A 25,563-nucleotide genomic window follows, 5' to 3' on the forward strand; every position below is an offset into this window, starting at 1 on the left:
AGAGCCACCCTGACAGGCACAGACAGGGTCCCCGTCAGGGCCCTGCAGGGCCGCGGGTGTCGGCAACGTGGCAGCACTGCCCAGGCCTCCTCGGTCCATCCTGAGCACAGCCACAGAGAGCTGTGGTTTGATAATTAAAAGCCATGACGAGGAGAGAACTCTCTGAACCCAGATGTTTATCCTTCTTGTCCCCCTCTGCAAAAAATCAGCAGAACTTCTTCCGTAATTACAGACATCTTACACAAGCAAAAGTTTGACAATTCAAGTCCTTCACACTAATTCATTAACTGTGCACAGTTCTGGAATGATAAGCAGTCTCATTGCCTCCTGGGCAGTATTAGGGATATTTAAATGAAAAAGCCAGGACAGAAAGTTTTGACTGACAGAATTGTCTCCTTCCCAATGCAAAGGTGTCTGTGTGCAGTACTATATATTGACTGAACTAGACAGCCCTTTACTATGGATCTGCATTAAGTGCTTCTTCAGAAAATCACTGTTGTTGATTATACATTTTCCTCCTTCCTCAAATTTGTTTTCACTTCTATTACGATGTTGGTGTTTAAACTTTACTGAACTGCTGTTGTTAATTCTTCTATGCTATAAATACATACCTCTTACTCTATAAATCAAACTTGCCTAAAATGAGAAGTTTACTTTTTAAAACCAGATTGAATGGCACACAGAGCCTTGAATATGCCCTCTTCATGAAGATGGGTTTCAGCAACAGGTGATTGCCATGTGATAGACCATTGCTGTTCATAGGTGCTGCACAGGGCCTCCTTTCCTGCTCTGTTTCCTGGCCAAATACTGCCATTCTTCATGGAAAATGCTCTAACGTGGGGTGAAGTTTGTATGTGAACATGCCTGGCCCTCTTACACTGCTGGGGCTGTAAGACTGTGCTTAGGTCGAATCGGTGACTTTGTGATAAAAGTCAAAGTCTGTCTTTGATACTAGCTGTGAGGTATTAGATCTCCTGAATGCTCAGCTGTGCTCGTAGTTTCTGAGAATTGTCATGCCTGTTAAATTAATGTTGATAATAGTAGCCAGGAAGTGATTTTATTTAATTTTTATTTTCTGTCCTTTAAGGCTAATACCATCCAAAAATGAGTCAGTTATATGATAGCATCGAGCCAAACATTATTGATGATGAAATGGTTCAGAAAGCTGTTGAAGAGCAGTGTCCAGAGGACATAGAAAAGCTTGTCAAAAGGGAAGGTATTAACTTTAAGGATGTGACGGAACTACAGCTTAGTTTTAGAAGTGAGTATCAGATTATATACTTTTTTTTCCTTCTTCTTTTGTTAGAGGGTAATAGAATTAAGCATGAAGTGGCTAACTGGCCATTAAACAATCACAATTAGCTTGGATTTCTTATGTGAAAAGTAACATCTGGACTTACATTGTTAGTCATACCTGTATGAACTAGTTCCATTAGAAAGAGCTGGGTGCTTTTGCTGATGGGTAACTTTAAAGCTGCTTAACTTTATGCTATTATTGTCACTGCTGTTCTTATTTAACATTTATATTGTGGTGACACCTACAGGCCACAGGCCTATTGAGCCCTTTTGTACGTGGACAAATCAAACCCTGGGCAGGCTCTGCCATCCCTGGAGATTATGTGAGAGCGCTATTTGGTAGATTATGGTGATTACAGTCCCATTCAGTGGCTTCCTCTGGTCATCCGTAGCATTATCGCAGCTTGCCTCTTACTGTCAAACCAGTCATAAACTTGCATTCGAAAAATGAAAAGGAAGAACATTTGGCTCAACATTTGAGTATTTTAGGGGTAGGTAATTTCATGGGCAAAAATCTGCTTTTGATTATTCATTGCGTGCTCCAGTAAAATAATGTATTAGTTGAGTTCTTCAGAGCAGAATCCCTGTTACCTCACCCTACATGTATTTACTTGCAAATACAAAATACAGAACTATGTGAATATTTTCTGTGTGCAATTCTTTGCTTTCCTCTGCACTCACTGAACGATGATAGCAGCAGAGCAACTAATGAAATCTTCTGGGAAGCTATTGCAGGGGCAAAGAGAATTGGGAGTGAGAATGTGCTGTATTTTCTGTCACCTTGATCCTAATGTTTTGCTGTACTGCCTAATGACCTGCCCTTGTGATTCTGTTTTTGGAGAAAGCTAAATGCAGGGATATTGATTAGTTCTAAACTGCAGCCTTCACAGAAAGAGTAGACCCCAACTTTCTCTCCTGTGATGAGAATCCCAGGAGCAGAAGAATAATTTACAAAAGGTAGCTGACCACCACTAGCCTGCAAATGCAGAGAAAAGCAGAGTCTTGTTCCAAACGTCCCTCTTGGAGCTGGAAAGGAAAATGAAGGTCAAGGTCTCATAGCGGTGGATTCATAAAGCCACTCTTGACTGCAGGGCCATAGTCAGCATCCCCTCAGCGACTCATTGGCGTCGCTGATGAGCAGTGTGCGCTGGTGCAGGACACTGAGGTTAACTGGGCTGTTTCATTGAAATCTCATCCAGCCAGTGGACCTCTCAGCTCTCTAGGGCAGTCATCACATGCTATCGTACTCTGCTGAAAATCATTTTGGAGGTAAGGCGGGACGTGTTTTCCTTGTGCAAGATAGCATGTCTGCTAAACTGAAAGCTGTTTCACATGGAAAACATTTTTTTTTCTTTCCTGTGGCTTTAGATATCCTGCAGATTGATAATCTGTGGCAGTTTGAGAATCTGACTAAACTGCAACTGGACAACAACATCATTGAGAGGATAGAAGCTCTGGAGAGTCTGGTTCACCTTGTCTGGCTTGGTAAGATACAGGCATATGAGGTTGGATGCCTTCACAGGTGCAAAGCAATCTGCGATAAAGCCAGGATGTTGCATTCCTTCTCAAACACGACTGATAGGAGCTTTCCTAGGGAAGGCTGTCAGCTGTCTGTGTGTTTCCTCATTTGACTGTCAAATGTCAAAATGCCTGAATATCAGAGCTGCAAAACAATCCTTCAAATGTTTAAAAACTGGGTGTAATACATTTGGTGTGGCAGGAACGGGAAGCTGAGATTTTAAGGTTGTTTCCAGGGTTTGTACTCATATTTGGAGGTGACTTTCAGAATATTTGTGGAAACACCTCTGTGATTTAGAAGCCTGTACTCTTTTCAAAGCTAATGCAGGCATTTCAGAGCCTAGACCCCACAGTCTTTACCCCTATATGCTTAAGTCATCATCATTGTCCTGAGAAGTGCCCGTTCTTGTAGTCTTGTGTGACTACTTTCAACTAAAAACTCAGGATGCTGATAGCAGCATCACAGTGTGGTGCAGGTTTTGATGCTGGGCAGATCGGTGAGCTTGCTGCTACAGATGCATATCTTAGAGCATTCTCTGGGAACTGCAGCTCCATTTCTGGTTGGCAGTGTAAATATATCCTCAGCCGTCTTGGAAAACAGCATACAGGGCTTCGCTTCAGAAGCACATCGTGAAATGTCTGATGGGTTCTTCCGCCCAGTTGCCTGCACTGTTCTGCTGTACAGATGACTAATGCACTTGTGAATCAACAGCTGATCATCACGACGTAAGCAGAGGGTTTTGAAGTACACTCATGGGTTTCGTTTGCCCAAAGGCCGCAGTGGTTCAGCAGCTGCTGCATGAGTGTCTCAGCCATCCAGGGGTGGGGTGATGCAGACAGCTGGTAAATTCATCAGCTATCTTTGGATTCCTGAATGGTTCGGTAGTGGCCTGAGGGCAAGTACTACCCTTAGACATGATGAATGTAGGTGTTATGATAGATGTTCTGGCAGGAGAAGAAGAAGTATTAATGAATGAAATAGCTAAAGTGAGTACATGCCTTTGCATACCTCCATTGACAACAGGGCGACTGTACACATGGGACTGGCATATGTTGGTCTCATGGGAATGACCGTGACAGTGGGCATTGGTGTAGCAGACAAGAGTCTGCAAGAAAAAAGGCATGGAGTGTTAAATTTGTCACAGAAATACCCCCATTTTAGGGCATTTCCCCACCTCTTTTCTTGTATTTTGGGTTCTACAAGGTAGAAATCACTTTCAGGTTGTGTATGTGGCCTCTGCACAAAATGTCTTCAACTGTTCCTCTCATTTAAAAGTTGCATGGACAGTTGCAAGGAGATGTGTACATCGCTTCCTGACCCAGAGAACAATGATTTATTGCTGAGCTTTTCCTGTGGGACACTGAACACCCCTGAGGAAAATATTGTACGTAAACTCCTAAAGCAAGAACCAGGCTAAATGCAAGGTCTGAATCAGGACATTCTGCTAGAAATAATTCAGCTTTTGCTTGTAAAACTTCTGATTTCTAAACTCTTCCCCAGACTTGTCCTTCAACAATATTGAAGTAATTGAGGGCCTGGATACGCTTGTCAAGCTGCAGGACCTCAGTCTCTACAATAACAGAATATCTAAAATTGAGCATATGGACACATTGCATGAGCTGCAGATTTTCTCCATAGGAAAGAATAACCTGACCACACTGGAAGATGTGAGTGCTTCTTGTTTTTGCAAATGTCCCCTGTCAAAGGATTAAATATTCTAAAACTGGCATTTGCCACTGTGTCCGAGCTCCTCCTTAGAGGACAAAATTAGGATTTCACTGCCTTTGTAGTTATGGTTTTGGTAAGCTGTCCCAGTGTTAAGTGCTTACTACAGCTATTTCTCTTTTAGGTTATTGACTCATGGGGGCCCAGTTCTGTTGCTGCTATCAGCTGTGGCAAAATTCCCGTTGGTTCCCATGAAAGCTGGAAAAGGATTAAGTAGCTGTGTATGAGAAAGGAGGGAGCGGAGACTAGGATTTATTTGGGTTCTTTTGAGGGCCGTTTACCAGTCTAAGACCTATGATTTGTCCACTCCATCTGCCTTCTCTCTACACCCATCATTTATATATTCACAATGTGAATTTAAGTATTTCCTTTCCTGAAAGCATTAGAAACTCGTAATTTAATGTTGCCTGGGTTTGGCAGCAGAGCAGGATACGTATTGCAACATAATTGTAACAAGAGCAAGGAATTTCAAGGCTCTGTTTCCTGAGCACTGGGAAGTACAGCGTCTCTTTCCCCTTGGCATAGGTGATCTATCTCAGGAGATTTAAAAACCTTCGGACCCTGAATCTCAGTGGGAACCCCTTCTGCGACGATGAGCAGTATATGCTGTTTGTTGTTGCTCATCTTCCAGACCTGGTGTACTTGGACTTCAAGCTCGTGAGTGACACCACAGTAAGCATTTCTGCATTCCCTGCTTGTGAAATCAGGCAAGAGCATCTTACAGAGCATTTGCTTTGTTGGTATGCCAGCAATATTCTAGCATTCAGGGCAGGTTCCCTGCAGAAATTAGGCTTACAGAAACACGCAGTGTTTATTCTACCTTCACCTAACAGCTGTGAACCTGTAGGCCAAATTCTATCAAATCTGACAGAGAGGTAGAGGTGTCAGAGGCATGATGTCTTCACAGATTTTGTGAAAATCAGCAGCTGTGTGTGGGAGAGGGGCCTGGTTAATGTTGCCACAGAGAGGCTGCAGTGTGAGTGCAAGCCTTCTTCAAGATCAGAAAATGTCTTGAGGCATGGATCCAGGGGAAGGGAGGCTTGGTGGTCCTGCTGCTCGCTGAGCAATTTGTTTCAGTAGTGGACTGACAGACTATCCAGGCAGGCAGGTGCCACTGAATGCACTTCCCACTCTTGATTTCTAAGAACAGCACAGTGCATCCGCACCAGTAACCCATGGGACTGCTTTTAGATCCCAGCTCAAAGGAACAAAGGAGGGTTTTTCGGTTTGGGGTGGGTTTTAGTAAAAAAAGAACATGATTCATTGTAAATTTGTTTAGCATGGAGCAGGAGCTGTACTTGGAATATACATTACTCTTACCATAGGATTGGAAAGGCTGGCCAGGTCATTGAGTCCAGTCCCTGCTCATACAGAGAGTATGTCATGAAATTGCACACTTAAATTTGTGAAGCTTCAGTTTCCAGCTAATTGGGTTGTTGTCCCTGCTACTACTTTGACATCCACTCCTCTGAAGCGCCTTCTCCTCCCTAGTAAATGTATTAAACTCGCTAGCTCTGATCAAATCAGAGCTCAAATTCTAGAAGTCAAAACAGGGCCTCCTTCTAAAAGAAAAAACAACCCTAAAGAAGAGGACATGGGGAGAGAAAAGTTTCCTGGGTCTGAATCAGCTTGAGTGCATTGAATGTAGAGTCAGAGTAATGTGCCAACAAAAAAAATGGGATGAGGAGTGGATTAGAAACTTCAGAAGTAGTTTAATAAAAGGCTCACAAAGAGATGAAGATGCAGATGTCACTCAGGTACATGTTCTAGAAAGATCAAATTCTTATGCCCAGATTTGTTGAGCAGTGCTGGATAATCTAATGAAAATATTTTCTTTGTTTGCATTTCTCAGCGAGAAGTTGCAGTTTTAACGTATCAGGATCATACTAAGCCGTTGGAACATGAGGAGGCTCAGGCCCTGGCTCAGCTGGAGGAAAACCAGACAAAGCAGAAGGAGCTGGAGTACCACAAGGTATGTTTTCTTTGGCTGGATTGTATTGTCTCAGGAGAAAGAAGCACAACACATATTGACTTCTCTTTCACCTGCTTGAAGATTTAATGAGAGGTTAACATCGACTGTGCTAAAACTAAGGCTAGGATTAATCTCTGTGATCTCTGAATCTCATCTTTTGAATGAAGACAGGAACTGCTGTGGAATACACATGACGTGGGGGAACATAATTCTTTTGGTTGAACAATGAAACTGCAGATATAGACCCTGCAAAGCTAAATAGTAAATCATACCCGAGGATCTTATCACCCTGACATGAGATTAAGAAAATTACAGGTCTGAGGGAACTGTTAGCATTTTCATGGTGCAGTAACTTGGTTTTCTCCTTCACACTAAGTTAATGCTTTTCATTAGTTTTATGGTTAGACTCTTCAGAGCTTTCAGAGATCACTGTAGTCCTGTGACCAGATTGAAAACAAGACCAGACAGAATGATGCTTTCAGTTATGGCCTGGCTCTGTGTTCCAGACCTCTAGAAGATCAGACTGGCTGAAGAGCAGGAGGCAGTTAAGTGGCAGGGAGGACACCTGCAGCTCTTCCTTCCATCCCTCCACAAAGTCCACTGACTCTTTATCTGAAAGGCTTAATAACCTTGCAGTATGTGGTTGCATGTAATAATGTCTTATGTAAGATTAAACAGTGTTTTCTATCCTTAGGCTAGAGAGTTCTAGCAGCAAAGCCGCATGTGAACCAGGATGGCTTTCACTCCAGTTGCAGGGTGCTTTCATGCCTTCGTTGGTATATCTATTGTGTTGGTATTGCTGTCTCTGCACCGGTGTTCCTTTGCTGGTAAAGTGCTTACAGGAGAGACACATCCTGAGGACTGGCAGCAGGTTGGCACTTTATTTCACTTATATTGCTCTGATTCTCTTCAAAGGCAGCCTTTGTTGAGTACCTGAATGGATCATTCCTGTTTGACAGTATGTATGCAGACGACACAGAAGCTGCCAAACTGGCTCACCTCCCTGGAGTGGGTGACCTGCTGCAGGCATATCCTTCCTGGGTTTAGAATACCTACAGCTAAAATGGAATGCCTTGAGTTAAGAAGGAGATGCATCCACAGGGACTCTTCATCCGTTGCTTTTGTCCAGGGCTGAAAGCTACATTGATCTAAGATCTGAGAGTCTGTGTTCAATTTTGGAATGGTACCAAAAAAACCACTGCGAGACCATAAGACCACTGACAGCTTTAAGGCTTGATATCTCATGAAATAGGAAGGCTACAAACAAGCGGTTTATATTACTGGCAAGCTGGCCAACCCAGTTTGAAACAACCCATTTGTACAACCACTTGTTTCTATCACCAACAGGTCATGAGATTCTAGCGTTTTAAATTCTCACTATTGTAATTACGATATTCCTTTTCCTTCGCTGGAATCAAACACAGTTTTGGTAGCCTTCTTTTCTGACCCTTCAAGAACCAAGGCTTTGTACTTACTTTAAGTCTGGAATCCACTTAAAGTTTAAAATGAGCTGTAAGATAAATCTCTGTCAGTTAGATTGTAAGAGCACAGTTGCTAAAATCATGTTGAAATTGAAGTGGTGGGAGATAGGAACAGACTAATCAGAATGATATGAGTCGCATATCTCCCAGCCTGACAGAGCTGGCAACATGAAGTTTTCAGGCCAGCACTTTTTTCTGATCATTGCTCCTACACAGGGGGATCAGAAAACAGACACTTTTTTTTCTTTTTTCTTTCCTCATTCAGATTAATAGAGCATTGTCAAGGCCAGTAACTTGACCTTCCTTAAAATTGCATTACACTGTTGGGGAAAAATGCATCACGGCTTAACTACAATAGACTCTAGAAACAATTCCATTGCCAAGATAATAACAGAAGAAAAATTGACGTTATTTTTGTGATGCTACCAAGTCAGTAGTTTATTCTGTGCTCTGGCCGTAGGCTCCAGCGCTGTATTTATTAACTACGCAGACACTATATTCACACTCGTGAAGACAGATAGGGTTGTATGCTTCATCCTGCTTCTGTGTCAGAAAAGAGTCAGAGAAGTATATGTATTTCCTTTTCTTCCTCAAGGTCTTTTTCCCCTCAAGTTGCCACAGCTTTCTCCATACCCTCAAGGTAGCAAAATCCTGTGCATAAAATGTGAACAAGTGACCCAGTCCTGCCACAGACAGACCACTTGGCAGCCTGCTCCCAGCAAGAACCACGGAGCTGACATAACAGTAACTTGTAAGTCTTGATGCTCACTTCTGCAGAGGTAGAAGGAACATAGCATGTTGCTCCACTGAACAAGAAAAATACCTTGACTCTGGCATCACATACAGGAAGGAGTTTGTCTCAGTTTGTGAGAACCTATTTAACTATGGTCTGAAAGAGTATGAAAAACGAGAAGCTGAAGTCTCCAATTTCTACGAAAGCCTTCATGAAGCGTTAACAGCCAACCAGCAAGAAGGCAGGAAAATAATCCTAGACTTTGAAAATCGGAACAAAAGGGTAATGTTGTCATACTTTTGTTGTTTGATACATGATTTCTCTATATGCCAACTTTTAATTTCACTGAGAATGAGGGTAACTCCATCAAAATTAGGAAAATTATTCTGGATTTATACTGCTGTAATAGGAATCAGTACTTGATCTCTAATGGCAGAATCACAGAGTGGTTGAGGTTGGAAGGGACCTAAGGGACTCATCTGGTCCAGCCCCCTGCAGGTTGTCTGGGACCGTGTTCAGACAGCTACGGAGTATCTCCAAGGATGGAGACACCACACTCTGGGCAGCCTCTTCCACTGAATCACAGACTGATTTGGGTTGGGAGGGACCTTAAACACCACCCAGTCCCAACCCTCTGCCCTGGGCAGGGCCACCTTCCACTAGCCCAAGTTGCCCAGAGCCCCGTCCAACCTGGCCTTGAACCCTTCCAGGGAGGGGGCAGCCACAGCTTCTCTGGGCAACCTGTGCCAGGGCCTCACCACCCTCACAGGGAAGAATTTCTTCCTTAGATCTCATCTAAATCTACACTCTTCCAGTTTAAAACCATTAGCCCTTGTCCTATCAGTTTTCCAGTGCTCAGTCACTGATCTCTGTCTACCCATTTCTCACAGTATATATCTATACCAGGAAAAATTATTGTGTTAGCTAATATAATGTTATTAACCAACATAATATTAGAAGTTTTTTAGTACTTTATTAGGAGAAGAATTTGGGGATTGAAGTTTCAACCCTTTGGGCAAACCACAACTAGCTAACACTGACAGCCTTTAGCGATACTGGAAATTCAGCACAGGACAAAATTAACATAGCACAGTGTTATTTTATAGGCCACAAATGTAAAGAACATTCAAGGCTTTACAGAAAAAAGGTGGCTAAACATGGTGAGGTTTTTTACTTTTCTTTTGCCATCCAGAAAATTTACCAGTCTTTATGAAAACAGAAATGCTCAACCTTTTTTTTAGTTTAAATATTTTAAAGTAAATTTTTATGCCACTCCCCTTCTCTTTGAGGCCTCCAATAGCTCTTCCTTCATTGAAAAAGGGGGAAGAAAAGGAAGGAGATTGCAGGGCATTCAGTTTGTGTTCAAGTAGTTTTCTACTTCAGTTCATTTTGTCAACAACATCAAGAACTTTAGCAGAAAAATTATGTAAAGTTATCATAATGCATTTCTAGTCTTTTTAAAGCAGAAACTATCCTCTTTTCATTCTGCTCAATTATGGCCACCCATGTGGCTGCTAAGGGCGTAGCTTCTAGCTGGATCCCTTTCTGACCATGTATAATAGATGGATCATTATTTTGTTTCCACAGAAAAAATAAGGGGAGGCTAAAGCCTGGTAACACTGTCAGCTGAGCAGAGCAAGTCCCTGACAACTGACACCGGGCAGAGTCACGAGCGCTGGCTCCCTTTGAAAACCAGGTCACTTTTATTTAGGTGCCTTGTCACACGCTGGCAGCCTGCTGAGTCACTCTGTGCCCAGGTCCTTGAACCTTGCTGACTCATGCTGGCAAACTGGCTCCATCAGCTCTAGTCCGGACAGGAGTTTGCAGCCTCACCAGAAGGCAACAGAAAAAGATTGATATGTATATTCAGTTAACTTGTGCTTGAATTCACAATATATCCTCCATTTGAAAAAAAAAAAAAAAAAAAGCTATGAAAAGTACAAAACCAACTAACCAAAACCCCCAAAATCAAGCCCAAGGAGACATGGCTGAGACCAGATTTTGGCCCTTTGGCTTTGTCTGATGTCCTGCAGGCTCAGCTACAGTTTGAGCTGCAAGAACGGGGCACAGTGGTCAGTGTGACAGTTTTTATATAAATACTGGAAGAGTTGGTGTCAAAACTGAACGCTGTATTCTAACAGCATTTGCCCATTCTCTTAAAATTGCTGTGAGAGTTCAAAAGGTGCAGAGGTCCCAGCAGTCTGAAATCTGTAAGCAATTTCTAGGGATTGTTTGTCTCCCTGTAATCCTTTGGCTTGGGTAACCTGCAAAATAACTCTGCTCTCTGAAGTTGGTGAAGGAGCAAAGAAGAATTGAAGGCCTTGAACTTTGAAGTCACTGCTCCCAGAGGTGCGGCTTGAATGGCTAGGCAGCCTTTTGAGCCTCCTAACTTGTTTATATTAGAAAAGAAGGTACCTTGTTCTCCCCTTCCCCCCTTTTAACACTGCAAAGTTGGGGTAATCTAGTCTGTTTGTTCAGACACAAGTCTTGGCAATGGTTTTCATCAGAATTCTGTAGTTTAGCCCATTCTATTTCCTCTCGGAAGTGGATTAGACATGTTAAAACATGTGGGTTTTTTCACCCTATTAATGTTTGATTGTTAACTTATTTCAAACAGACTTGAAAATAATACATTGCTCAGCACAAGAGGATTTTTTTTTGATCCAAGAAATCATAAATCTTGTCTGATACAAAACTGACGTCAATATTTAATTCTGAAGGGCAATAAATCCTTGCTGTAAGAGGAAGGCAGGCAATGATAGGTACTCCATATTCAGAATACTAAATCCTGACCCTACAGAAGTCAATCAAGATTCTCCTTGACATGAAGGGGATCAGGATTTAGGCCTGCATTTCTTTCCACAAAGTAATTGTTAATCTCTTCTTCATGGCCAGCAACATCAAGAATCTAATATTTGTATTTTTTTACTTGAAAAGTGTCAGAAGGTGAAGTAACGTTGAAAGCATAGAAGGGGCAAAGTCTTCTGCTGACTGGAGGATGAGGAAGCGTTTTCACCGCTTCCACTGCATTGCCCCTGGATCGTTAGCGCAGTAGCATACCTCAGCACTGTTGACGACCCAGTATGTAAATCTGGAGACTTCCTGAATCATCACATTTCATTTCAGCTAATCAGCAGCAGGAACTTTTCTCACATATGTAACAAGTTAATTAAATTGCAATGGAGTGCTGAACACAAACTATAAGTAATTTATGTATCTCTGTGTTTAGACGCTGGATGAGATTCATCATGCCAGTAGTTATGATATTGCTGAGTCCAAACAAGCTGAGTACAAGGAGGACATACTTCAGCTGTCAGAAGCACTCATGACCTTGGAAATGCTGATAAGTGACCAGCTGGAGGTAAGGGTCAAGCACATAACAGAGAGACCTCACATCCAGAACACAGGGGGGCATTTTGCTGTTGCTGCACCCCTCTGTTTCGTAGCCCACTGCACAAAGAGGGGGGCATAGGTCTTTCCAGTCAGGCTAATGGTTTGTCTCCATCTTATTCTTTCTCTGCTCAGAGTTGATCTGGGTCAGATCAGGCCCTGGACATTGATCCATTGCAACAGATTGCTGTTTCTTATAGCAGCGCACAGTATGTTCTTTGCATCTATCCAAGCTGATTTCCTAGACTTTAGAGAAAGGGACTTGAGGTCATTCAGTCATTTTATAGGTCTGCATACAGAAGTTGCTGCCTAGCATGGGGTATGCATTTGGGATTCTAGAGGTGTAGTTCTTTGAAGCTGATCTCTGCTATGAATAAGATTAAACACAGTCCTGCTCAGCTTACTGCGTTTGCTTGCATAATAGCTGGATTTTTTCTCCCCAGATTTTTCCTCAAAAACTAGGGTAGGGCTGCTAATGTGCATCTTCATTAAAAAAAAAGAAGTAATCTATTTTAAAATGATCAGGCAGGAGCTGCAGCCTGTGTGCAAGCAGATGCAGCAGTTTACTTTTGTGGATGTGCATGACAGAAAGCAGCAGTTCAAAATGGATTCCTCACTGCATCAGGATGATGCCTTTTAGTGTTTTCTGAATTGGTCCTCATGTATCTGCAATCACTGATGGAATGAGCAGAGGCATTTCTCCCTGGGTGAAGCGCAGAAGCATTTCTCTCTTTGGGTGGCTGTGTTTAATCTGTTGTATCGAGACATTTACGTGCAACACTTCACAGATTCTCCATCAGCCATTTTTGAGAGAGGTAATAGGCAGCAGCAATTTTAATTTCTGAGGACTAAACTAAAAGCTGCAGTAAGCCCAGGCATTGGTTATGCTTCCAAGAAGAGGCTCTTCATACACACAAGGAGATTGCAGAATGGCAGCATACAGCACTCTCTGTGCATTACTTAGGTGAGGGTAAAAAAGGATCAGATGGCTTGCTTCAGATGCTGGGTAAAGGTATTCAGTCAACTTCCATCCAATAAACTGATTCTGATTTTCTGTCCCTGAAGGAGGAGAGAAAATCTTGCAGCACTTTCAAAACACTTTAAATGCTTGAGGCAGTGCAGTTTCTAGCTGTGCTAATAACAGCAGTGAGTCCAAATTATAATCAGTTGTATATTCTTCCTAGAGTCCCTGAATCCCTTTTATGTTTATGCAAGTTTTCATTGTAATATTTCCTCTTTTATCCCCTCTGTTAAGGAACTATTAAAGAAATTTAAAGGAAACATTGCTGTCATAGCATCGACATTCATTGAAAACGTTAAAGGGATATATCCTTTTCACAGTATGTTGGCTGGACCTCCCTGTGATGTTCCTATACCTCACCCCTAAATCTAGAAATGAGCCATCAGTATAGAATTTTTTTTTTTTTTTAATCAACAGAAAAAGTCTTTCCTCAGATTTGTAGGAATGGTCATTGAAGGTGCCCAACTTCTTTCTGTGGACACTCTGGAGAGCACAAAAGGCTCTAAGTTCTCCTGTGCTAAAAGTCTGTATGCAGCTTTCTTCCCCCTGGGAATTTTCCTTTCTTCTCCGCACAGCCATGACACAACCCTGGGAAGATCTGGTTAGACTGTTTTCTATGTACATTCTTGCCATAGCAGCCAATAAAATACCTACAAATCTTGTTAAGTTTCTTTAAATGGCCTTCATTTTTGTGTTGTTGTTGTCTTCTGGAACAAAGTGAGATGAGGATACCAAAGTGCTTCAGGGGCAGGTTACACTAAATATAGAAATCTGTTGGCCTGGTGCAAATAATTACACCATATTCAGAGCTTAATTTATATCCTGAGGGTCTTCCCTCAGTTTCCTTTGCAAACCTAGGCCTGCTCCCGGTTCTGTGTAATATACAGCAGTGGGGATGAGCCCCATTGTGTGGTGAAGCAGAAAGGGTGTGTCCTGACATCACAGCACCTTCCGGCAGCAGCCAGGTTCTTTCCTGAAGCAGGCCACTGTGAGGACACTCAGTCTCTAGTTACAGGAGGTTATTTCATCTCTATGAGTGAGTGGTGTGGTCAACTTTTTCCTTAACTATCTGCTTTACGATGACCCAGTGCCGGGACCTGGAAAACCATCACCATGAAAAGCTCCTAGAGATCTCCATCACCACACTGGAGAAATCAGTCAAGAATGAGCTTGACGAGGATTTGCCAGATGACGTTCGAATGGTGAGAGCAGTAAAATACTCATCTCTGCTAGGGAGTCAGCAAGAAGAGGCCACAGCCTCAGAAGGGACAGGGTTTCCAGGAGGCCCAGTAGAGCTAAAGCCATGGCTAAACCAGAGCATAACCTCCTCCCAAGAGGACTCAGCCACTTGGCTGAGCTGCGGTGCCGCCGGCCATCTCTGCTGACCAGGACAGAGGATAACTGCACTGCAGGTTTCCCTGGGCGCTGCTAGAGCTGGTGGCAGCAGCCCAGGAGAGGTGCTGAGCAAGTCTCTCTCCTGCCTCCAGCACGACTCACTTCCCTGGCTGATTTCCAGTCATCCCCAACCCAGCAGACCCTTAGGCACCGTCTTTGCTGCACTCGCAGCTGGTTTTGTTCAGATTTTCCCTGCTTCCCCAGAAGAGTCCGAACGCCCCTCTGGCTTCCTTGCACTGGGGCTCTGTTTGCCTCCGTGTTTTCAAAAGGTCTCCCTCGAGCTCCGAAGCTCCTGAGCTGATCTGGAGGCAGGATATGACATTTCAGATGCAGCCTTCCACTGAGCCCTTAGTCTTGCTGTGATAGCAAAGATCCCAAGAGCCTTTCAGAAAGCACAAAGATCATTGCAGTGCTCCAGTCAGCAATGCTGCTGACCTTTTTGCCTCCATTATTCCTTCATTTAGTGGCTAAATGACTTGAGTTTTGCATTTGCTGTGGTTTTGCTCTATCTAGATTATCCCAGCCCTTCCATTACTCCAGGTAATCGAGAGCTGATGGACACAAAACAGACCCCTCAGCCCCGCCGGGGCAGCTCCCTGGTTTATGGCCTGTGCAGATGGCTGCAGTTACGCACCGTTGCTGTGCACCCATTTTGCCTCACTGCCATCCATTTCCACGGAGAAGCAATCTTCATTTGTTCAACAGCTGCACTTGGCTGCAGCAGGAGAATCATTACGGTTTAACGAAACCACCCTCTATTTAGAGCCACGGGGGAAGTCACTGCTTCGATGAGAGGCTGGGACTCTCCAAAAAATGAAGATTTACAGCCAGTGCCACCAGTACAAGATACCCTTCCAAGTGCAATTTTTCCACTTCTCACACCTGCTCGGCCAGGCGTGCTGGAGCATATTGCAGCCTTGCTTCAACACCAGCTGCCCGCAGGGCCCTGCCATGTGCTGTGAGGCTGCCCTGCCTGCACCAGAGCCCGCAGCAGCAGCGATTTGCTGCCTGCTCCAGCAGGAAAGGCCAAGGGTGCTGCCTCAGTTTCCCCACCCATATTAGGGATACTCCATTACACCCTTGTGAGGCCCAGACGCATCCTCACGAATGGTAGAGCACTGGATTCACCCCGATGACTGGGGTTTTGTCAGTTTGAAACAGAGTGTTGATTTTCTTCCCCCAAGCGTTGCAGTTACTGTGCTTCTAGTTCTGAGCTCGGCTGCTTTTGTGCGTGCCCGCCTCCCCCCCTCCTCCTCCCCTCATCCGGTCACGTTACCTCCTAGCTTCTTGGGGACAAAACCACCATTGTCAATGCAGTCAACGCATCCCATGGCAGCCGCCTGCTGAAGATTGATAAGCGAGAGAGTGACATCCTCAGCAACACCGACCGCTGGCAGGCCTCAGTGACAGAGAAGGTAAGAGACCCTCATGCTCAGGGGGATGGGGCACAGACAGGTCTGGCCCAAGCGGTGGGGACGCTGCTAGGAAAGCTCCTAAGCTTTCCTGGAGCCCTCTGTGCACTAGAGAGCCAGGCAAGGGTCCCTGGCAGGCCTGTGGATTCACTGCTCGCTTTCAATCTGTTCAGATTTTCCAAAATGAGATTGACAGAAACCGCAGCCGTGTCAAAGAGATCGTTCAGTACATCGACAATCTCCAGGAGGAGCTGGGTAACACAGAGATCCTGGATCTGACAAAATAGGTCCGCCATGGGCTGGGCAGTGGGGATGGCTGTCTCTCTATCTCTAAACTGCCTGGGACATTTCAGGCCAAAAGCATTCTTTTTCTTCCCACCATAAACTGCAAATAAACGATACTTATTGACTGGAAAAGCGTTTGAAGCTCTGTCTCTTCCATCATGCTGGCACGAAGCCCATGCAGACAGAGCTCAGACCTGCTCACAAGGGGTTATGGATCAGCTGTGAGCTGATTGAACCAAATCATTGTAGCATATCATCCCTGAAAGCTTTGGTACCTGCAAGCACAGTGGCAGGAACCTGCGAGCCACAGACACATGGCAGCAGCTCAGGAGAGGAGTGCTCTCCATCAACCCACCCCCAGGATAACAGCAGGTTTCCAGCTCAGCGAACACAAGGCTGACGGGGGCTCTGCGTGCCCAGGAGCCTTGTCTTCTTGCCGCCTCTTGCACAAGCAGCTTTCTGCAGCGTGAACAGAGCAGCCCCCCGGCTAGCAGGCAGAGAAATCAATGGTTCCACGGGAGCTCACACACCGCCGCTCGCAACAGCCAAGCGAGGAGTCATTAATTGCCCTCCTTGCTCAGTGACAGCAGCTGCTGCGCTCACTTGTGGGCAGCTTCGGAGGAACGATGCTGGCCAGGGCGGTGCTGCTGGAGCCAAACGGCGAGGAGAAAGGTGGGAAGGTTAAACGAGAGGGTGGCTGCGTACACGCTCTGAGGAGAAACTGGGTCTCTCTGAAAGCCCCAGGGCTGGTGCTGCCTGCCACGCACAGATTTAGCTTGTAGTACCCTGTGAAGATGGCAGGAGCCCAGGTTCTCCCTCCTCTTGCTCCAGGACTGCAGTCAGCTTACTGCTACTCCTTGGCTGCAAGGAGAGTGCACCTAGCACACGAGGCTCATTCAGAGGGAGCAGCACTGTTGGTAGTTAGTCTGGCTCAGCTCTGCTCCGTATTTTTTTCTGCCTCCAGCCATCCCAGCACCAGTCTGGAACCTGGCAGCTCAGGACCTGCACCACAGTTTGATGATTAAAACAAAGAAATACTCAGCAGCATTGGCTTTCAGTATCTAGCAGGGGCATGCCTTTAATCAAACAGAGAGACCCTGGTGTTACGTACAGGCACACTGAGGGATGAAGAACAGATGCAATGGAGTCTGTTTTCAGATTTCCATAACAAGTGTGTGTCAGGAGCTGGCAGCTATGAAGACATGTGGCATATGTTGGGTACGTCTGTGCCGCGCCCTGCCCAGGAAGCTGCTTCTTTCCTGGGAGCTCCTCTGATGAGTTAGACACCGGTAATGGACAGAGCTGCAGTCTTGGGGATGCAGAGGAAGCTCACCTTGACCTTTCCTCCTTGTGGGCTCAAAAACTGGTGCTGCACTGTGGCAGGCAGTCCAAGCGAGGAGTTGCCCACAAACTCACAGTTCCTCTGCACAAGGCTATTGCCAGGACGGACGCTGTGGCAGGAGGGTGGTTACTGTCCGCTGGGTCATGCCAGCGATTCACAGTCCAGCTTCGTCCTCCCACGCCCAGCCCAGCAGCCTCAGTCCTGCAACAGCTTGTGTTTGACAGTCGAGCTCTCCGAGCAGAGGTGAACAAAGAGAGTCCCAGCTGCCGCGCGAGCGCGCAGCTCGCACAGATCGTAGTCGTGGGCCCACTCCACATTGCCCCACCGCTGAATCTGTAGGAGAGGAAGAACTTGAGTCAGTTCAGAACTGGATTAGACATAGAGCTGCTCAGGAACTCTCAGCCTCCCTTTTCATGTTTGTCAAACACAGGTAACCCCCCCAGGAGCTGTGCTGATCACTGACTACTGGGGCAGGGAGATCTCCAGATGAGTTCAGTGGAAGGACACGCTTCATCTGTACTGGGGTCTGAAGCAAAGCCCCTTAAAGGGAGGATGAAAAGATTCCCATCAGCTTCTGCCACTTTTGGGTCAGGAAGAGCTTCACGCCAGGCTGGTTTCCAGCAAGCAAGTTATTAGCTTGGTGTCTACCAAGGCCTCCAAGCTGGATAAGACACAGCAGGAGAAGCCAGCCACAACTTTGCACTTCAGATTAGAGAGGGAGAAAAGAAGCCATCTGGGCTCTGCAAAAAGAAACTGGCAGCCCTGGGAGCACTCTGGGCTGCCGCACCCATGGTGTTGCTCTACAGCAGCACACTCCAAACTCTCTCGAATGGGGAGACTGGCAGAGTGGAACCTCTCCTACAATAGCAGGCATTTCCCTTGCCAGTTATTTGTGGTGGGAGATGCATTTGTTATGCTGAGATTATTGCTATTTGAATTATAGGGTTGTTTTGTAACATAATTTACCTGGTATTCTTCCTCCAGGCGAGACAGAAGCACGGCTTTCTCTACTGTAATGTGCCTGTCAATCAGACCCATGGACAGAATCAGAGATTTCAGCTGGGTGATTACATATTCTATACCTGGAAGGAAATAACCCAAAACAAACAAGATTCATGGTTGTTTTCTACAGCATTACAACAGCATCTTCACGTGCTCTGAAGAGACAGACAGGGTGTGGTACCTTCTCAGGGAGGTCACAGGGCCAGTGATCCTCCCACTTGAATCTGGGCACTTAAGTGAGATCTGCAGGTAACAGCAGACAGAAAGCACCCCCCTGGCCTCTGGCACCACAGTGACAATGGCGGCAATACCTTGGAAACTGCCTCCTTTTTTACTGCCAGAAACTTTTCCTGTGCAAAGGGAAGAGATACCCACCCAGGCTCAAGTATTCTGGGGCTCAGCTGAAAAGTCCAGGGTGAAAGAAACTCATGTACTGTTTGGGGATAAAAGAACTGTCCGCATCTATAACCACTCCTAGAAAAACACCATGCAAATGTGCGTGGTGTGCTATGCCCCAGGAGAACTGTCTCGGTGCAGGACACAGCTGCTGGGCTCGGCTGATAAAAAAGCAGAGCTCTTTCCTGCCACACCACCAGCTTGCAAGGCATCCCACTTCAGGGGAGGGGAGCCAGTGCCTGATGGCTGAGGGACCTGAGCAAATCCCAGAGAGATGTGCAGCCAGGAGGAAGAGAAAAGAAGGGCTCAAAACTGAGCTGCTGAGCACTCATGGTTCAGATCAAGCTGATAGAAAATGGAGGTGCCCACACATGGACAGGGTCTAAGGAAGGAACTAAAGTCAGACTTGTCCTTTGCTCTCAGTCCAGGCCAGACCAATTCCAAGTCAAAAGTCAACTAGCTGCCCAGAGGCTCCCCCTCCTCAGGGGAGGTACATGATTTTCCCTTCCACTTTGCCTACCCATATTACAAACCATGAGGAAAATAAATGATTCATAAAAAAAAAAAATATTTACAGGAGTAACAGAAAGGCTTTGCAAGCCCTGTCCCAGGAATCAACACTGTTAATTTCCCCTAGCTGCAAAGGTAGTGTTTTTTGTGGGTTTCACTGTCTACTGTTATTCAAGACTTGCATTTGAGGGCTTGAGCAAAGCAAACATTACTTCATTTCTTTAGCTGTCATTCAGCAGTATCAGGTAAGATCATGTAGGCTATAAGGGTGAAAGAGGACAGTGCACAGAACCATAGGCACTTAAGGTACTAAACCCCATTTCTTTTCCTGGTGACAAAGCTGGGGACTGAGTCACTGCAAGATTTGGCATTAAAGAAGTTTTCTGGGCTAGGGTAGAGCAAACAGCTCACAGGCCAGCACAGTCACACCCTGAACACTGGTAGCACTAAAGGGAGAGTCCCTACCCTTAACAAGAGACTGGCTTGGAGATTTAAAACATAAAACCTCAACACTCTGATTATCTCAGCAGGAGAGGAAAAACATTACAGATGCTCTTCTCCCCTGTGGAGAGGAACCGCCTCCTCCACGGGCACAGCCTGAGCAGAGGGTTCCCCGGCCCAGCCTCTCTCACCTTGCAGGGCCCACATGTTGTAGGACGCCAGATGGGTGATGAAGGTCTCCTTGGTGCTGGCGGGGATGTTTGGCCCCAGGATGCTGGTCGAGGAGCCAATCGCCACGTTGTACCTAGAATGATCACCCAGCCGCTTAGAAAAATCACAGGGCTCGTGGACCTTGTGCCTCTGACAGTCGCAAGCTCCAGAGCTCCTGGCCTCAGCAGGGCAGGGCATAAGCAGACAGAAACATCTTTGACCTCTTACCTTTTCTCAGCCCAGGCGACAATGGGATCCCATTCGTTCTTCTGCAGCTCTGCCAGGGCAGCTGGCTCCTCCACACGATAGCTGGGACATTGCAGAACAAAAACCATGCTGAGTGTTCCCTCCCAGGCTGCCAGACTGCTGGGGCACACTGGGAATGAAGCTGCCCCCCACCAGACCCCAGCAAGGGGAGAAAGGGCCTACTGTCCACCCTGGCAGTGGCACCAGCAACTGGAAACAGACCCCTCACTCTCCCCTGAATTCAGAGCTTTTTATTGTTCCAGGAATGACAATTCTATCTTACTACAAAACAGAGCAGCAGACCAGCCAACAAAAAATTGCAGGTAGCCCCAAGCCAGCCACGAGGTTTAGCAGTGAGAGCAGGGGATGTATCCCACTGGAACTCTTTATTTGGGGTCACCCCTCCTGCTTCACCTTGCCCAACGGCTTGGCACTCCCTGCTGCCAGCCTGACCAAAGCCAAAAAAGCAGATGGGGGAATCCTCTTTCCCTTCCCACAGGAGCTGAGCAGCTGCCAGTGGACACCTCAGAGGCTGGGACTGTGAGACGGGAGCTTGGGCAGGAACAGGCTTGGTCTTGCAGCCCATGGGGACTTTAAGGAACGAAGGGCATTTTGCTACTGGTGTAAGTAATTGGAGCTGCCGGTACTGGCAGGCAGTCCAGGGGCTGGGCTGACAGATTCACAGACTCACAGAATCATCAAGGTTGGAAGAGACTTTGAAGCTCCTCCAGTCCAACCATGAACCTCACACTGACCGTTCCCAACTCCACCAGATCCCTCAGTGCTGGGTCAGCCCGACTCTTCAATCCCTCCAGGGATGGGGACTCCCCCCCTGCCCTGGGCAGCCCATTCCGCAAAGAAATACTTCCTCGGAGCCAGCCTGACCCTGCCCTGGTGCAGCTTGAGGCCATTCCCTCTGGGCCTGGCACTGGGTCCTTGGCTCAAGAGACTCATCCCCCCTCTCTGCACCCTCCTGTCAGGGAGCTGTAGAGGGTGATGAGGTCTCCCCTCAGCCTCCTCTTCTCCAGACTAAACCCCCCAGTTCCCTCAGCTGCTCCCCAGCAGACGTGTGCTCCAGACCCTGCACCAGCTCCGTTGCCCTTCTCTGGACACACTCGAGTCATTCAGTGGCCTTTTTGGGGTGAGGGGCCCAAAACTGAACCCAGGAATTGAGGGGCGGCCTCACCAGTGCCGAGTCCAGGGGTAAGATCCCTTCCCTGTCCCTGCTGGCCACGCCAGTGCTGATACAAGCTAGGATACCACTGGCCTTCTTGGCCACCTGGGCACACTGCTGGCTCATGTTCAGCTGGCTGGCAATCAACCCCCCAGGTCCCTCTCCAGGCCTGTCAAAGAGGTTTTCTTTTCCCCAAGGAGATCTTCATTTCCTGCTGCTCCCACCCTTGCCCAGCACAGAGGTACCTAAACCAGAGTTCAATAGAGGACCAGGTCCCCAATGTCTCTCACACCTACGCTCTTGGGGTGCACAAACTTCCACTAGGTTTGCAGACACAGGACAAGCCTAAACTAATTCAAACCCACACACCAAACCCAGGACAGATCAGAGCCCTGCCATGACTGGGTTATGGTAGATATTTTCCCCCACTTCCCCCAACTACCTTTCTAAAAAACCCCACTGTGACTAAACAACCTCGCCTCTGAGCCAACGCAGCCCCCATCTTGTACCAGACAGTGTCAGTCTCCAGGAACTTCACAGCCGCGCGGATCAGCTGCGTTTTGTTTCGCTGTGTAGGATTGTCCAGCGCCGTGTTGCACAATGTGGTCTGTGGGATAATGGCAGTTTAAACCGCTGTTATTCAAGGCTTGGGAAAGCAGCAGCTTCTCTTGTCCAAAGCCAAGGAGAAGCAGAGGAATTCATGACAGACAGAACTGAGGGGCGCAGCTAAAGGGGGGTGCAGGGCCAGAACATGGCTCATGTCATAGGAAGCTTCTCACTGGTTTCAGAAGCCTCAGGAGCAGGCCCAAGCACCAAGGAAGAGAGCTGACAGACTGCTCCAGAGCTCATCATTTCCTCCTGCCCCTCGCTATCCCCAATAATACTGTCCAGCCCCTTCTCAAGTCTCCCCAGTAACACAGATTCCCCCCTAGACAGCATCTAACTGCCCTCACAACTGCAACGTTCTCCCCAGCACCCAGCGAAAGTACCAACCTCTTGTCCCTGTTTCCACAGGCATTAGGACAACCTACTCTCTCCATGTTCTGTGTTTGGAGACTGTTCTCATGTCTACACGGCCAGCCCTGCTTTAGACCAAGCCATGCCAATTCTACTGCAATACTCAGGAGAGCTGGGTAAGGCAGGACACAGAAGTATTCCAAGAAGATGCTCCCATCTCACGCATCCTGGAACAAGGTTTACACCCCAAAGCGCTTCTCAACCCTTGCTCTGGAATCTACTCTACCAGCCCTCACTAAGTGGCAGTGGCCTGGCAAACCCATCTTTAGCCCCTGGCATTTCGATTCCCTGTCTTTAATCCTGACTTTCTTGACCTAACTGCTCCCAGCATGCCACATTATACCCTGCCAAGGTCTCAAAAGTCTCAACCAGCCGTGCTCACCAGGTGCATAGTGTAGAACTTGATGGTGTCTTTCTGGGAGTCCCACTCTGTGGCCACTGCAATGGCCAAGGCCTCACTGGGGACAGTGAAGAGCTTGGCATGGGGCGTTTTCAGCTTTCGGTGGTCCAGGTTTATTTCAAAGCCTCCTGGGGAATCAGAGTAGAAATCCTGGGGAATCAAAAGGAGCAGGCACTAAGGAACAACAGACAACCCCACAGTGGGAGCAGATTCAGATCTGGAGCTGACCAGAGCACAGGACCAGGGATACTCAAGTCTCCCACCATCACCATCATTTTGGGGAAAAACGATGTCAAAAAGTCTGGCAAGCTGTTTCCCACCACAAGTTATGGGTGTGCCACGCTCTTGCTGAAGCAGTGTGGGGTGATAACATCCCTCCTGGGGACCAGCCCCTCCATCCTGTCCCGGTAGCCACACTCACCTTCTCCTTGTGAGATGCTCACATTCTGGTAGAACCTCTTCCTTTCTGGGGGCAAAAACAGAGCTATTCAGAGGGCAGTTAGAGGAGGTTCAGTCCCTCTCCCTGCTCCTCATCACAATCCAAAACAGACAGAGTGCTGTCAAGGTGGCCTGGCCACAAAAAAACACCCATTCACAGACTCACAAAGTCTGTGAAATCTGAAAAGACCTTGAGGATCCTCCAGTCCAACCATGAACCTCACCCTGACCGTTCCCAACTCCACCAGATCCCTCAGTGCTGGGTCAACCCAACACTTCAACCCCTCCAGGGATGGGGACTCCCCCCCCTGCCCTGGGCAGCCCATTCCAATGCCCAACAGCCCCTTCTGCAAAGAAATCCTTCCTCAGAGCCAGCCTGATCCTGCCCTGGGCAGCTTGAGGCCATTCCCTCTTGTCCTGGCACTTGTTCCTTGGCTCAAGAGACTCATCCCCCCTCTCTGCACCCTCCTCTCAGGTAGCTGTAGAGGGCCAGGAGGTCTCCTCTCAGCCTCCTCTTCTCTAGACTAGACTTCATCCACAGCTTCCAAGCACTACACCATTTCAGCAAGCTTTACTCAACTGGGGAAGCACCATGAAACTGGTGAAAACCACAGGGTTGCTGTGCACAACCAGCAAGTGAACAGGACCAGCATCACTTCTGCCAGGCTGGGGTCTGAGCTCCCTTTGAACTGGCCTACAGTGAGGTTCTACAGAGTCTGGCAAGGGCAGTTTCCAGAGCAGACCTCTCCCAGCACTCCTGGAGTTTCAATCTGGGCTCAATCTTTCAAGATTCTCCACTGCAATCATGTTTGACAAATTAATCCCTGAACTGCCTTAGCTAACTCTGTCTTCCTGCTTCTTCTGTCTCAGAGTGACAAGAAACCCACCCAGCAGAGCTGGGTTAGGCAGGGCAGGGCACAGCAGCCTCTCTTTCCACCCTCAAGGACAACAAATTAACACAGTGCCAGCCCACACAATCTTCCTCAGTGCATCTTGCTCCTTCTCTGTTTTGACCTGCAGCTGATGCACCTGCTGGAAGAATCACAGCTGCCGGCAGGCTCGAAATGTGTGGGGGCAAGATGCTGTTTCCTCCACCACGACCACCCACGGCAGCAGGTTTATTGGGAGGCACACGTGGAAATGGCTGGATGGTGCTGGGGACACGTTGCACACACTGTGACATGCCACTGAGTCACCAGGGGAGGGGAACCACCTCCCATAGCCACCTCCAGCCCACACACACCCCAGTCCAGCTCAGGAATACACCTGCTTCACCAGCAAGATGAGCCAGAGGGAACTGCAGGTGTCTGTTTTAAGAGCAGCCTCCCTTCCTGCCAGCACTGTTTCACGTGCTCCCAACACCTGAGAGCCAGGTTACACGTGTTGCAAAGGCTCATATCTCTCATGCAAGACACAAAGAATCTGCAAGCCATTCCTCTGACAGTAGCAAGCAGATCGTAAATTCCAAACCCATAAATCTACCTCCTGGAGGATGAAGGGAGCAGGTCAAGCTATAAGTCTGCTAAAAAAAAAAAAAAAAAAAAAAAAAGCATATTCCCACTGAGGGAACAGAAAAAGGTTTGCTTAGGCTCAGTGACCTGAAAGCTTTGAGGCCTCAGAAAATGTCACTCTGTTAAGGCACGGTTCTGAAAAGCTTCACGTATGTGTACCCCAGAGGAGTCCCGAGTCACGTCAGTGGGTTCTGGACACCCCACGATGAGTAACTGCGACTCTGCAGCCTCACCTCACCAACCTGGCTGGGTCCCATCCCCTCCAAATCCCTAAAACCCAACTAAACCCAAAACCAAACTGTTACATTTTGAACTTGGCTGTGCTGCCAGCAACCCTCTCCCCAAACCCCACTAACGCCAGGAGAATAGCACTGGGGGAGGCATAACACCTGGCCCACATCGCCGGAGCCCCTAAGAGGCCTTGGGGAGCCCGGACCCTGCGAGGGTGGGGGTTGGCTGCTTCCCATGTTTCCACCCGCCCCAAAGGCGCCGAGCCCAGCGCTCCCCTGGCCCGGGGTGACTTTGAGGGGTGTCACCGCGGGAGGCCCCAACCCCACTGGGCCGGGTGAGGGCCCCTCTCCCCGAAGGAGGCTGGAGAGGGCCCGGGCGGCCCGGCGCTGCCTCACCTGCCGGCGGGGCGTAGGCCC

At 47.3% G+C, this 25,563-nt stretch overlaps 2 protein-coding genes across 3 annotated transcripts; one reads left to right on the forward strand and one right to left on the reverse strand.

The window, feature by feature from the left end:
• Positions 1 to 1,093: 1,093 nt before the first annotated feature.
• Positions 1,094 to 16,365, forward strand: DRC3 (dynein regulatory complex subunit 3). 2 transcript variants are annotated; one of them, XM_026859055.1, is made up of 12 exons: positions 1,094 to 1,261; positions 2,665 to 2,781; positions 4,316 to 4,482; positions 5,066 to 5,212; positions 6,393 to 6,512; positions 7,428 to 7,540; positions 8,834 to 9,008; positions 11,956 to 12,087; positions 13,372 to 13,442; positions 14,216 to 14,339; positions 15,816 to 15,947; positions 16,118 to 16,365. In XM_026859055.1, exons 1-12 carry the CDS (start codon positions 1,105 to 1,107, stop codon positions 16,229 to 16,231), a joined length of 1,569 nt encoding a protein of 522 aa, XP_026714856.1. In that variant the 5' UTR covers positions 1,094 to 1,104; the 3' UTR covers positions 16,232 to 16,365. The 2 variants fall into 2 exon arrangements, with proteins under 2 accessions (XP_026714856.1, XP_026714857.1); XM_026859056.1 differs by lacking the exon at positions 1,094 to 1,261 and adding an exon at positions 2,482 to 2,565.
• Positions 16,366 to 17,276: 911 nt separating this feature from the next.
• On the reverse strand, positions 17,277 to 25,561 carry ATPAF2 (ATP synthase mitochondrial F1 complex assembly factor 2; the record flags this gene model as incomplete). Its single annotated transcript, XM_026859175.1, has 8 exons — positions 17,277 to 17,904; positions 18,538 to 18,653; positions 20,112 to 20,224; positions 20,359 to 20,439; positions 22,060 to 22,157; positions 22,950 to 23,095; positions 23,389 to 23,433; positions 25,543 to 25,561. Coding segments are annotated over 8 exons (756 nt in total), but the record flags the coding sequence as incomplete, so codon positions are not given.
• Between the last annotated feature and the right edge of the window lie 2 nt (positions 25,562 to 25,563).

Source organism: Athene cunicularia (genome assembly GCF_003259725.1).
Source record: "Athene cunicularia isolate RWA chromosome 14 unlocalized genomic scaffold, athCun1 chr14_part1, whole genome shotgun sequence".
Taxonomy (NCBI): Eukaryota; Metazoa; Chordata; class Aves; order Strigiformes; family Strigidae; genus Athene; species Athene cunicularia.

Bases quoted from the DNA above. Each gene is read 5' to 3' on its own strand.
- DRC3 (XM_026859055.1), top strand. From the start codon at position 1,105: ATGAGTCAGTTATATGATAGCATCGAGCCAAACATTATTGATGATGAA. The intron at 6,513-7,427 runs GTATGTTTTCTT...TTCTCTTCAAAG, and splicing joins AGGAGCTGGAGTACCACAAG to GCAGCCTTTGTTGAGTACCT. The intron at 7,541-8,833 runs ATATCCTTCCTG...CTCTGGCATCAC, and splicing joins GTGGGTGACCTGCTGCAGGC to ATACAGGAAGGAGTTTGTCT.